This window comes from Phalacrocorax carbo, chromosome 3 (assembly GCF_963921805.1).
Source record: "Phalacrocorax carbo chromosome 3, bPhaCar2.1, whole genome shotgun sequence".
Classification (NCBI taxonomy): Eukaryota; Metazoa; Chordata; class Aves; order Suliformes; family Phalacrocoracidae; genus Phalacrocorax; species Phalacrocorax carbo.
Genome location: NC_087515.1, coordinates 13,588,067 through 13,602,245, shown reverse-complemented (window position 1 = coordinate 13,602,245; position 14,179 = coordinate 13,588,067). Strand labels below are relative to the sequence as shown.

Genomic DNA, 14,179 nt, shown 5'->3' with positions numbered 1-14,179 from the left:
ACTTGGAGATTTTGGACTTTGAAGCAGGCTCTTGCTTGATTTCCTGCAACTCTGAACAAGAGAAGTGTCCGTATTCATATTTGCCTATCATTGCAGTTTCTGGAGTTTTCAAGTTGTCTGTATAGACACAGATATTACTATTCCAAGTCCAGATCAGGTGCTAATTTTGCGGTTGACCATCCTCTCCCACCCCTCCTCAAACTACTTTTCAAGTCTCAGATTACATCGCTATTGTATTTTAGTGGGGAGAGATAAAAGGAGGCTGGCTGCTGTGTTAGTAACCCAGCCTCTCGCAGCTTGTGAGAAACTGGTGGGTGAAGAGGAGTGATGGTGGTGCAGCCGGGCAGGTGGTGTGTTAGGGCTAGGATCTGTTTCCACCTCTGCTGCTGGTTTGCCAGCTGGGACTGCTCTCTATCTCCTACCCAATTTATAAACTCATCATCTTGGACTCCTTTGGAATAACATCTTTGAATGAGAAGCAAATGGAGAATATTATCCTGCCAGAACTGGCATGCACTGTTAGGCCATCTGAGGTGTCTCTGTGGCTTTTGCAGATGTGACACAGGACCTGTGCTGCTGGTATGGCAGCTGGAGGGTAGGCAGGGTTCCCTTTGTCACCTAACCAGCATTAGATGCCTGCATTGAGGCAACCAAATTCCCCTCCAGATACCTGTGAATGCTCTGTATGCCTTGTACCCTTTTTGCTGAGACTTTCTTGGCCAATCTCCAGAAAATCTGCCAGAGCTGCTAACTTTGAAGTCCTGACCTATCCTTGTGCCAGCTCCAGCATTTGTCTGTTGCCTCATTGAGCCAACTCAGTTTAGTAAACTGGCAAAGAAACTGAGCTGTCTCCCTGAGCGGACAGTACAGAATTACTAAGAAATATGATAAGACTAAACCCACTGCTACAACTCCTTTCTCATTGTTTAAAATCTATAGAACCTCTTAACTGAAGCATATTTTTATTACTAAATCCAGAAGTAACAAAACTTAAGACAAAGCATTTTTGTTCTTAAAACTTCCCCCTTGCCCCGCCATTCCAGAATAAAATTCCAGAATAAAATGTAAATTCTTGCAGTGGCTCAAAACAGTTGTCTCTTCTTTGCAGTTAACCAGTTAATAAGACTAAATTATTTTGGTCTATCTGTAGCTTTCAACATAATGAAATCATCAATATTTGAGTTACAACTGCTTGTTTTCCTGGTTTTCCATAATCAGCATTGGCAGCAATTATGGGAAGGTAAATTTAACTATGGCAGTGTTGACTGACAGAGTGATAAAAGCCTCTTCAGCATTTTACATCAACATTTGTTCAGAGGAGCAATGTTTGAAATAACTGCTATTTTTTTAAGGGCTTTCTTTTTGGATCTGCTAAAAATGCCTTTATTGCCAAATAATTGTGTCTATATATACGATAGCTTATTGCTTGCCAGTTACGTTCTTAGTGTGTAGCCAAGTCCTTTTTGCACCTTCCACCCCACCCCCCCCTTTTTTTTCTGGCAAGCTTTACTTGTCTTGCATTATTGCAAAGCTTGTGTTGCCTTAGGTAAGTTAGGTTGTGTTCCTTTCTGTGCTGCTAGACACTTCTCTCTTTCTCTTAGATCTTTACTTCAGAGATGCCATGTCACTGGTACTTCAGCTATTCAGGGACCACAGCTTGGTTGAGTCAGGCCCCAGTGTTAATGCACGAGCCAGTAGGTATAGATCAACTTTCAAATACCAAACTGAGTTGACAGCAGTATCAGTCAGAAAGATACTTTTCAGATTTTAAATTGCGTAACTTAACAGGTGTGGAGCATTTCAGAATTGCACAAACTGCGTTACTGTGGATGCGACATTACTTGTTGCCTCTGTGGAATACATCCACCGTCGTTCTCATTTTGAATTGTCTGATCAGTGTTAAATGGACTGTTGCTAAAGATCAGTTTGTTACCGAAACTGGGTGAGGAAATTTGACATCTTCTGAAAATGCCAAACTAAATTTCTGATTTCTTCCTTTCCTCGTGCCTTCCAGATGAATTACAGGTTTGGTGTTTTGGTTTTTTTTTTCATTAGATAGCAAACAATAAGGATGCATTGAGAAAGACTTGGAACCCCAAATTCACATTAAGAAGTCACTTTGATGGAATAAGAGGTCTTGCTTTTCATCCAGTTGAACCAGTCTTAATAACAGCTTCAGAGGACCATACATTAAAAATGTGGAATTTACAAAAAACAGCCCCAGCAAAAAAGTAAGGTTTTTTTGCATTGTTTCAAAAACAATTTTCAGTTATGAAAAATAATAATTGTAGATGCTGTTTCACGGGATGGCCCTTGGAGTTAATGGAAATTGTTCCTTGAATTTCAGAGTAGGAAAACAAGCTCTTAGAGGAGGATGGAGACTTTCAAAGAGTGGCAGAAGAAATCTCTGTATTTGTGTTTTGTTTGTGAAAATGACAACCATTCACTTTTTTGTATTTCCTTGTAGATAACAATGCAGATTAATTTACTAGTGCAAATATTCAAATGTGGCCTGTTAGTGTGCTTGCATGTGTATATAAATGTATAAAAATCCATTTTTATATATATGTATACACATATATATTCATATACATGTGTACAGCTTTAAGCATTGACAGATGTCGCTGGGTTCCTTTGTACGCTGTCTCTTTTGTGTTGCTGGGAATTTGCAGAAACAACATTCTTAGGTGGGCTAATATAGTAAGAGAGCACATCATACCTTTTAGGAGGACTGGGCAAAGTGTGTGGTCTTCCTGCAGTCTTGACTGGGAAAGTCCAGAGCAACAGTTTTTGAAGTGGGTTGTAACTGTCCTACTGCATTGGTATAAAACCAAGGTGTCATAAGCTCCTTCCCTCTGATAGGGATTGGGAACACTTAATGATATATTCCACATGATACTGATGGCTCTCCACTCCTTCGCTACCATTGATGTAACTACCTACTGGTTTGATTGGTGTGTGAGAGTTTGTGGACTTTGTACCTTGAAGGTCTTTAAACAAACAAACAAACCAAACCAACAAACAAAAAAGCCCAACTCCTGTCATATTTTGCAAGAATGTAAAGAATTCCTGGCCATAGGAAAAGTCATGCTGGGCAAGGAAGTTGTGGGAGAAACACTTCAAAGGACGTAACGGTGATTTTAGAATTTAGCAATTCTGGCACATTTTTGTAAAGCATGGTGTAACATCATATACATGTTAACACTTTCTTGTACTTCATTTAGGAGTGCCTCTCTTGATGTAGAGCCAATATATACCTTCAGAGCACATAAGTGAGTATTTCCTGAGAAACATTGTCATATTTTGAGAAATATGATTTTTAAGCAGACACAGTATTTTTTAAAAAAAAATTTCCACCTTGTCAACTAGTGATTCCATGCGATGCTTTCAGTTCCCATGTTATTTAAAACCTCTGCATACGTTAATCTCCTTTCTGCATAATTATTTATGTCTGGAGCTAGGTATACCACAGTTTTAAAAAGAAAAAAATCTGTAAATTATACAGTTCAAATACGATTAGGTGTTCATCATTGCAGCTCTTACCTTTTTGTCAGATATGTGCATCTGTAGAATGAAGCTGTTTGCAGTGAATTGAAATCTACTGAATTGGTTTCATGAAAAAGCCCTAGATTTTTAAAAAAGGGAAAAAAGCTGTTAATGCAAAATAACAAAGCCTATCATTTAAAAGTGACAGGTTTTGTATTTCATTTGCATTATGATTAAATTGTCCTGATTTCAGTTATGTTAGCAAATGTTGTGGAGGATTTTTTGTGGGAAGTGTTGTAGCATATGATCTGACTATGCAGAGCTCTTGTTGCAGTCCGTGCAGCAAGTGAATTGTGTCTAACAGGGAAATTAGAAGATTTTGTTGTCACTGGTTTTCACATAATGGATTAATAGTCAATGTTTCTTTGGGGGGGTGTGTGTATGTATGTGTGTGCTTCTTCCAGTGGACCAGTGCTCTGTGTGGTGATGAGCAGTAATGGTGAACAGTGTTACAGCGGGGGAACAGATGGTCTCATCCATGGCTGGAATACAACCAACCCGAACATCGACCCCTATGACTCTTATGGTACGTTGTTGTCACACACACCAGTGCTCTCACACACACACACATTTAGTGACATTAATGTTACGTGGCTAAAATAGTATAATTTGTAGGTATGCTTCTTTGAAAAGTTAAGAGAAAATTGAATGTTGGCTTCAATTACTTCAAGTAAATTTTTAATACTGATGCTGATTGATGAGAAGATAACATTTGTCATTTTCCTAAAAAAGGCCTTGATCTCATCATGATTTGGAGAAACAGCTAGGCTAAAAAAGTACAGGACTAAGCCTGATACCTCGCAAGTACAGCAAATGTGTATTTTAATGTTCTTTTCTTCAACAAATCTCTGCAGTTGAGATAAAGAGAGGTTGTACAGTCTGAGACCAAAGCTGTTAATGTTGTCTGCAAACAGCTAAAAAGACCCAGTTTGGTAAGATTTACCAGATCTAAATGGATGTCAGCCTTGTGTCTGTATTTTAAAACATTCTTCACTTCTCATAGCTTTAGATGCAGTTGGCATCAAAGCTGACTTTTGGGAAAAAAAGGGACTGATGTGTCATTAACAGCTGTTTGAGAGTGAATTTTAAAATCGAAGTGTGTTTTGCTGACTTCGGTACTATCCTTTCTGCTGAAACTTTGTTTTGTTCCATTAGCTGTAAACTGCATAACTGAATGCCAAATTGAAGCATCTTTATACAAGAATAATTGAGACTTCTGTATGGATATGACCTGATTGGTCTTGGTTGATTTTTTTATGGACTAGTTTCTTAAGGTTGGTCCATAAACACAAACCAAGATAGCACTATTGATTTAATTCAGATTTTGTTTTGAAACATGGTTTGTTGTGTTTTGTTCACAGATCCTTCTGTTCTAAGAGGTGCTTTTGTAGGCCATACAGATGCAGTGTGGGATCTGGTTTACAGTGGAGCACACCAGCGTTTGCTGTCCTGTTCAGCAGACGGCACTATACGTCTATGGAAAGCTACAGAAGTTGCTCCAGCTCTCAATATCTTTAATGATAATCAAGGTACCGAAAATTGCTCTACTTTAAAGTTCATGATCATCACTATTCAGACTGTCATAATTTTGGCTACTGAATAGAAATCCTTCTTGTTTGTTTTGCTGGATTTTATATCTTTATGAATGTTTTGGGGAAGAGTAAATTCTGGGTCCCTTTTTCTTTGCCAGCTGAATAGATACCTACATAGATACCTGAAAGCTGACTGCTGCAGATGATGTGCTGATGTTACTAGAACCTTGGAGTATAATGTATCAGCTCCATAGTTCAGGTTCAAGCTGAGTTTCCATTAGGCTCTTGCTTTTTGTTTGTCCAGAATAAAAAGCCGTTTCTTCCCCCAGCAGAGGTTTGGAGTAACCAGTGCTTCAGCTCAGGCCAGTATCATCGTACCTTCTCAGATTATGTTCCTTGTGTCTCTAAAAGAGATTTCAGTTGAATTTCTGAGTTTGCACATTAGCTGAAGAGCAATAACGTAGTCATCCTAAACGCTGCTAGTTGAAAAAATTTAGTCCTTTGGATTTAGTGACTGAAATGTCATGCACAAATCAAAATCCAATTGTTTAGAGCCTAATTTCTTGAAGATGCTGTTTGAGTAAGCTAGAATGAGCCTGTTGACATGGCCAAACTATCTTAGACCTGATGGTCCTAAAGGCAACCCATGAGCTGAGACAGTTCCTTGGCTCTTCAGAACAACTTTGAGGCAAAATAAACTTCAGCATAATCATAGAATGGTTTGCATTGGAAGGGACCTTAAAGATCATCTGGTTCCAACCCCCATGCCATGGCAAGGAACACTTTCCACTGGACCAGGTTGCTCAAAGCCCCATCCAGCCTGGCCTTGAACAGTTCCAGGGATGAGGCAGCCACAACTGCCCCGGCAACCTGCTCCAGTGCCTCACCACCCTCACAGTGAAGAATTTCTTCCTTATAGCTAATCTAAAACTACCCTCTTTCAGTTTAAAGCCATCACCCCTTCTCCTATCACTACATGCCCTTGTAAAAAGCCCCTCTCCAGCTTTCTTGTAGGCCCCCTTCAGGTACTGAAAGGCTGCTAAAAGTCTCCCTGGAGCCTTCTCTTCTCCAGGCTGAACAACCCCAACTCTCTCAACCTGTCTTCATAAGAGAGGTCTCCAGCCCTCTGATCACCTTTGTGGTCCTACTCTGGACTCGCTCCATCAAGTCCATGCCCTTCTTATGTTGGGGTCTCAGAGCTGGACACAGTACTCCAGGTGGGGTCTTACCAGAGTGGAGTAGAGGGGCAGAATCACCTCCCTTGACCTGCTGGCCACGATTCTTTTGATGTAGCCCAGGATGTGGTTGACTTTGTGGGCTGCAAGTGCACATTGCTGGGTACAGTAGGTAAGTACCACCATTCCTGAGCAACATTCCTGAGGTCATGTGTCCAAGAAAGATGTTTCTCCCATGAATCTTAGGTTTAGAGAGAGGTGATTTGCATTATTTGGATCCATGGACATTAGGTTGCTTAACATTGTGTCTCATCCTCTACCTCTTCCTCATCCTCCTGGCAATTGTTGTTCTTCCACATAACGGGTGGTGAACAGGGCATTTGAGGAGAAAAATACTAAGGGATATTTCCTGTACCCAAGCTCTGCTGATTTGACCTGCTGTCCTCCAGTGTTCAGATAGCTACAGTGTAAAGAGATTAGATGTATACTGTAATAAGCAGGATGAAGAAGCTTTGTAATATGAGTTTATAATGTATTTATGTAACTTTCCATGCTGATAGTGTCAGCATATAAAATTTGCGCCAGGAAAGCTTTGGGGGTCTTTTAAGCTCTGAATTTGCCCACATTAATAACGTTAATCATCTGTCATGTAAATGATTTTGCCACTTCAATTTCATGTCCTTTTACTTGATGCCATGGAGGTTTGACTGAGAATTGCTCTTACATTTAAAGGAAGGGAAGGGGGGCAGGAAGTTCTTACTTTCTTAATTTCAGTGTATATTTCTGTCCAGCTGCATTTCTGCATACAGCATCTTCGTAAATAATGTTCTTGATATGCATATCGGGGAAAAATAGGATTAAAATAGTGATCATGCAGGGCAATCTTTTTAGATTGTTATAGTGTAGATTTTAAAATATAGCATTTCATAATTTTGGTACTAAAGTACTTACCGGTTGGGATTTTTTGTTGGTTTTTATTGTTTTCTTTACAGCAATTAAATCTTATGAAAATGCTCTCTACATTGTTTTCTAGAAATGGGAATCCCTTCATCAGTAGATCTTGTGAGCAGTGACCCAAGCCTCATGGTAGCATCATTTAACAGTGGACACACTAGCATTTTTAACATGGAAACACGGCAACGAATTCTTACCCTGGAGTCAAGTGTAGATACTAGTATGTATCAAAAAAAACCCAACCAAAACCAAAGAAATTGCTTGTTTAAGATTGACACTGTTGATAGTCATTTCAGTGTTTAGAACAATTAGGCAGTGTCGTGATAAATTATAGCGTGAATTATGTTACGAGCTGTCATTTGAGTGTAACAGAAAGTTATCACTACCACAGCAGACCTCGTGGGTATTTCAGTAGCAGAAGAGTGCGCATACTTTTGAAAGAAGGTAGAAGAAACAAGCCCACACTATCTGAATTCCTCTTCAGGGAACAGTGGCATGAGGAAAAGCACAGGTTTCTTTAATAGAGCCCAGTGATCTTTGCAGCTTCAAGACTTCCATTCTCTCTTCAGACCAAAATTGCAAGATAGAGGTAATATCAGGCAAATCTAAAGTTGAATTTATTAAAAATTGGGGAGTGTGTGTGTAGATTCTTTTTTATTTTTTTCTCAGAGATGTATCCCTCTTCTAAGTTTTATATACACTTTTGGCTCATTTACAGTTGGGCTTTAGTTGAAGTTTTCACTGTAGGAGAAAAGCAAAGCTCCAGTGGAATAATATTCATAAGGTCCTTTATAATGCCTTGGATCATGGTGGTAGCCAGTATCAGAAGTTTTAGAGGAAACTGTAAGGAGCCTGCTATCAGTAAATTATTGTACCCCAGCATTAGAAAAGAGACCAGAATGAGCTGAAGCATGAAGCTTCATATTCAGGCCAAAATGGTAACATGATAACAATATAAACGTTCAGTCTTTTTTTTTAAAATGTTGATAATTTTTTCCCCCCTAAAAGTTTCATGTTAATGAATTCTACTGTCTAATTATATTTTTAAAAGTCAGTAAGCCCTTCTTGTTGGCTTCGCTTGTCGCTTTAAAATGGTTGAATGACTGTCATTTTGTAAGAGGGAATGGAAAGTGCCATCTCCCTTCTTTGTATTAATCTTTGCTGTGCAGGATTTCTTTTTTTAACCCACATATTTATTCCTGTCTGAAAAACACAGTTCTAAATCAGTTATCTCTTCACTGGATGTTACCTTTTTTTTTTCCTTCTATTTTTTTCACTTCCACCTTCTTACAGTAATTCAGTTCAATATCTTTAGTTATGTAACAGTACTATAAAGCTTACATATATTTAAAAACAAAATAATTATTTCTACAAGAACTAGGTAAAAGGAAAATAAGTCACCTTACCACCACCGTGTAGGAACGCCGCTGTTCAGTATAAGCCTCACTCTGCTTGCATATTAAAACTGTGAGGGTAGCTGGCTGTGATGCAGTCTCGTGTGCATTTAGTACTTTTAGGAGCATTTATTAATATGGATGTGTTTTTTCGTAATTTACTCTTTTCATAAATTTGAAGTGTCCTGTGGATGCTGACACAGCAGGTATCAGGATCAGGTATCAGGATGCTGACACAGTAGTATTCTATTTTGTTTATTTTAGTAAGGATTTTGATTAGATGATATGAGTGTTCTTTGGCAGCAGTTTAAGTAAAAACAGTCGACTCCCACATGAAAGAAGATAACTGTATTTTGATGTTCTGTGGAGTGGCTTTTTGTGGTAGTCTATGCCTTTTAAAACCACTCATGCATTAGTCTGTGCATCACAGCTATGCCTAGATTTCTAATCAAAAAACTATATTCTTTTTTGCGTGTGTGTACAAATATGCATGGTATTTCAAGGTTCTTGAAGGCTAGGAAAATAGCTCTTCTGTGAATAGTCTAGCATCCTTTTCTTCAGTAACAATTTTAATTATCTATATCAAATAATAGTAGGTGGGTTTTGCTCTATGAGGTTGAGGGCACAGGATCCTCGTTGCTTGGAAACATACTGCCTGCAATGTTAATTTTCTTGTACTGACTATGTTATGAAGAAAGTTTGGCTTGACCAGAGGAGGAACGTGGAGGTGGGGAAGCGCAGAAGTATTTTCACTCAGTTTTTGGCCTGATGTTCTTGTCTGGGCCCATCTAAAACCACTGCCAAAAGTTGGTCCTTATTTGTTTGTATTTACACTCATACATATGGTTTATGTATGCCTCTGTGTGTGTGTAATTTGGAAAGTATTTTAGAGTAAGCCACGTTACATAAGGTGCTAGCTGAGACTTTCCATTTTATTAAGCTAAGAATTATTTTGCAGTTAAGATTGTTACTTATAAATATATAATCAATCTTCCAAAAAGCTTAACAATTTACATGTATTGATATGTGTGGGTTTTTTTCTTAGCAGTTAGTTCCTCCTGTCAGATAAACAGAGTCATCAGCCATCCAACTCTTCCAATTAGTATCACTGCTCATGAAGACAGACACATCAAATTCTATGACAACAATACAGGTATGCATCTTTTCAGCAGGTACTAGTCACAGCAGTTGTATAACATAAAACGTAAAGAGAATTTCATTTTGATTTATTCACATAAATGCTGAGGGATGTTAAGAATTGCATATCCTCTGAAACTGAAATCTCTCATCACCAGTAGAGGCCAAAGATTGCTAGCCCAGTTAAAACTTCATTGGCACACTGATAAGGAGCCTGCATCATTCTTTGTCCATTCTTTAAAAATGCCTTATGTATGGGGGTTATCAATATTTAACATTAAAGGAAGCTTTTTTAAAATGTTCATTGCTTATGTTCATGTTTATTCTGTTGTCGTCTGTGTTATTTTGATCTGAGGGCAGGAAACTCTGGCACTACTTTAGTGCTTCCAAGACCTCTGCCTGATGGCTTGGAGGTGGAAGTTCTGTTGTAGGCATTGTTCTCAGTTTGATCCTCTGTATTTCTCCAAATCTCACTTCTGCAGAAACAGCTGGACAGCTTATAATACGTTTTCTAATTTTTAGTGAGAGTCCAACTGAGATGTGTAATTATAAATCCCTTAGGTTTCAAAGGACTTTTTGATAGGACTGGTACTATTAATCTGGTATTGTTACTGTGAATCTTGATAATCTTCAGTTTGTGACTACTCCGCTTTCAGGTCACACTGTCTGAAAAGTTAAATTGAGATCTTTCAATATTCTTGTTCATTTTAAGTTTGCTACTCCCCAGATGTATGTGAAGTAGGAAGAGGTGAAAGGACCCAATGGAAACTGAGGAAAAAGCTGAAAATAGCTGATTTATTTGATGATTTAGTTCTGTATAAATAGTAAAGGAAACAGGCGCTCATTTGTTTGTTTTATTATCATCTGCAACAAAATCCTAACTTTGACCTATGATTTCTTATTTTTAACATTAAATCATTACTGTAATTAAAATAAGCTGCAATAGAACATTAATTCTCTGAATTGACTAAAATTATCCCATATTCTTATGTAGTTTATATTCATTGCTTATTGGTATACTCAGCCCCTCTCCTCCTTCCCAGTCCAGATCTTACTCCTGAACTTCCTTAATTCACATAAGGGGCAGATATTTAAAATGTAAAGTGCTTGCAGCTTCATGGTGGTTTTGCACACATGAAACAAAGGTCTAACAATGTTGGTGATATTGGTACTGTGCCTCTCCTGAGACTGTAAACATTGAAAGAATGACTTCTTGCGTAATTTTAAGGATTCATTCATAGGACAAGATCCTGTATTTACAATATGAGCTGTGGTAGGGTTTAAGCAGTGAATACAGATAACGAAGTGAATTGCAGAAAATAACCTAAATCTTTTCTTTCAAAGGAAAACTGATCCACTCCATGGTAGCTCACCTAGATGCAGTTACAAGTTTAGCTGTTGATCCTAATGGCTTGTATTTGATGTCTGGCAGTAAGTACATTCAGTTTTCATTTTCTTTTTCTCATAATGGTGGCAGATATGAGAATTATTTTATAAAAAAAAAAAAAGACCAAAAAAAACCCAACCCAAAAAACCAAACCTGTTTCCCCTTTTCTTTAGGTCATGACTGTTCTATTCGCTTGTGGAATCTTGAAAGCAAGACCTGCATCCAAGAATTTACTGCTCATCGCAAAAAATTTGATGAGTCCATTCATGACGTGGCATTCCACCCCTCCAAATGTTACATAGCCAGTGCAGGAGCAGATGCTCTGGCTAAAGTCTTTGTATGACAGAGTGCTTCCCTTTCAACTCTAGCTTTGTATATATTTAACCAGCTGCACAAAAGAGAAGAGGAGGGCATGAGTCATCCTGCCCTATAATTCAGAGAATGTTTGCAAGTGTTTAGTTTTGCAGGGCGCTGTTTTCTAAATTGATGTTTGTTCTAGTTTCTGTGACCTCAGCTGGTGCTGAGAGCTTGGAAACTCTCAGTTTCAAATAGTTACAAAACAAAAGAAAAGCTTTTATTTCAGAGGGTGTCAATTTTCGTCCAGGCAGGCCTTGGGTGAAACTAGGTCTATGTATGCTCTATTAATAAAGTAGAGTACTAGAAAGAAGGGGTCTAATTGCATCAGGGAGTAGGAAAAGAGGGAAACTTCCTAGGATGCTTCTTATTGAGGAATCTTAATGTACTTAAAATTAAATCACCTGGAAAAAGTGTCAGTTCACCTGCTCATTACTGTGTCATGTGGGAGGCACTTTGTCATCCCTTTGGTCTTAATAAAGTAGATCTTGTTCAGAGAGCAGTAGCAGATAGTTAATGTCAGCCACCTGGCTGCTAGCCTAAGATAAAAGTAGTTAGAGGAAAGCAAATTACTAACATAAATTACAATGCAGTAAAGTTTTTTGTTACATCTTCTGTGTTACAATAAATATTTAGTTTGAAAAATAAATTTATATAATTTTTTTAAGACTGTATTAGCATGTGGCTACAAGCTGAGCCTTTAGTCTAGTCCCAATTAACAATAGACTGAAGCTATCTGTATATACTGCAGTAGCAGATTTAACTTATTCAGATTTATAATGGTGTTTATTCTTGGAGATCTGGCACAAAAAATTATCACAAAGCTTTCCAAAGAAGCTGTCCTACACTCTTAACTATCAATATTCATCTCTTCTTTCTGTTCCTGCCAAAAGGGTATCATTCTGGGCATTAAGGATAACAGTGAAATGCTGCTTTTGAAGATTAAACCTATACCTGATGCTTTGTATGGGTCCTACTAGTGCAGTAGGTGGGAACTATACAAAGTTCCATCAGTTTCAGAGATTCTGCTACTTCTAGAGGTATTTCCCAACTTCACCATTTGTGGAACAACTTAACTTCTCCGCTTCACTGGGCGCATTGTACCATTGATTAGGTTACCTGAAGAACAAGTGCTTCTTGTAATTGCTCAGTAGATGTGCTTTGTGTATCTGTTCAGAGCTTCTCTGTTGATTTGAAGGGCAAATAACTTTTAGTCCAATCTTTTAGTCTTTTTATCCCTTCTTAAGGGAAGGTGAGTGGATTCTTTTCTATTATGCGTGATCAGAGTTATTTCTCCTCATAAGGCTGAAGTTGGTGTTTTCCTCTAATGGAAGTAGAAAGCAGAATTACTGCTGGAGATGATTTCTGGTGCTGATGTGAGTAGGAAAGAACCTGATGCAACTCTTTGGCATACCAGCCTGAGGTTAAGACTGGAAACTGATAAATCTTTACCTTTAAACTGACACTTTCTAAGAAAGAATCATTGAAAGATCTCAACATAGGGATTGACTGTGTTGTTTTTAGAGTGGTGTTTGGGGATGGGACCACAACTGAAGCTGAGCTCAGAGTGTAAATCAACTATATTATTCAGAATAAAAGGTTGAGCTGTGCTGTTTGAGCCTGCAACACATCATATTTACTGCTAAAATATCCTGGAATACCTTTTATTGCTCAGAATATTCAAATATGTCACTTCATTATATTGATATGCAATATATTTCCATAGATAAGATTAGAACTTTTACCAGGGAACAGATGACTACAATAGTAATTCAGATTATTTAGTTTTTATAAAGTGTTTTGGTTATGATGGAAAGGGGGAAACTTGGCTGCAAAACTGAGCATTCAACTTTGTAAGAGTTCTGTGTACTTGACTCATGTTTTGTGTCATTATTTTATTTCTTTTTGAAGAGGAAATTACAAAGATTTATTTGAAAAATTCAAAAACTTATGTATATTATATATGTGTATATATACTGTAAACATGTATTAAATATGTCTAGTAAGGGAAGACTCCACGGGTGAATTTTAATGTTTTAGTATTAAGAGCTCTCTTGAGTTTGTCTATACAAAGGATAACGGTGTGAGTATGAAATGAATGTTGTGCTTTTGCTTACACAATACAATATGTAGTTACAGTTGTTTAAATTGATGTACATAAAACTCATAGGCTGGCATGCTTGTTTTTAAAGACTGTCATTCTGATTACAATTGGAATGTAAGAAGTGGCTGTTCAAATGTGAATTGAAAGATGTTTCCTTCTCACTATTGAGCTCTTGCTCAAATTGAAGAGTGATTTTTTTAAAAAGCTGGCAATAGCTAGAGGATGAGGTGCCTTTTAAAAAAAAAAACCACAAACAAACAAAACAAATGTAGCCTTACAAAGAGGTTGTGGAGTATATATATTTTTGTGCTGGTCTTCATAATTGATGTCAATGTCTTTTTACTGTACTTGCTCACATACTTGTAGGACTGCAGGGTATTGTGCATGAGCCTGTCAGATCTTCTGAACATCATCCTAGGAGTTAGGGATGAAAAACTTATTTAGGTTATCTAGTCCATCTGCTTCCTAAAGCAGGGTTGTAGACTTGTACATTTTAATATTTTCTTGGCCAGTGAGGTTTCATATATGTTCTAAACAATTAGGCTTCCTTTTGAAGATTATTTCAATGATTGCATCTCACTGACAGGAGGATTTAC

At 37.8% G+C, this 14,179-nt stretch overlaps 1 protein-coding gene across 3 annotated transcripts in view; it reads left to right on the top strand.

The window, feature by feature from the left end:
- The window catches only part of STRN (striatin), a 66,766-nt gene extending 53,274 nt beyond the window's left edge, over positions 1-13,492 (top strand). For 2 of the 3 annotated variants that reach the window (XM_064445867.1, XM_064445865.1), the window contains 8 exons: positions 2,056-2,231; positions 3,225-3,272; positions 3,951-4,072; positions 4,908-5,075; positions 7,287-7,427; positions 9,647-9,754; positions 11,083-11,169; positions 11,299-13,492. In XM_064445867.1, the coding sequence (XP_064301937.1) occupies positions 2,056-2,231; positions 3,225-3,272; positions 3,951-4,072; positions 4,908-5,075; positions 7,287-7,427; positions 9,647-9,754; positions 11,083-11,169; positions 11,299-11,468 (1,020 nt within the window). In that variant the 3' untranslated portion in view covers positions 11,469-13,492. The remainder of the gene's footprint in view (positions 1-2,055; positions 2,232-3,224; positions 3,273-3,950; positions 4,073-4,907; positions 5,076-7,286; positions 7,428-9,646; positions 9,755-11,082; positions 11,170-11,298) is intronic. The other variant, XM_064445866.1, reaches the window with a different exon arrangement.
- The last annotated feature ends 687 nt before the right edge of the window (positions 13,493-14,179 follow it).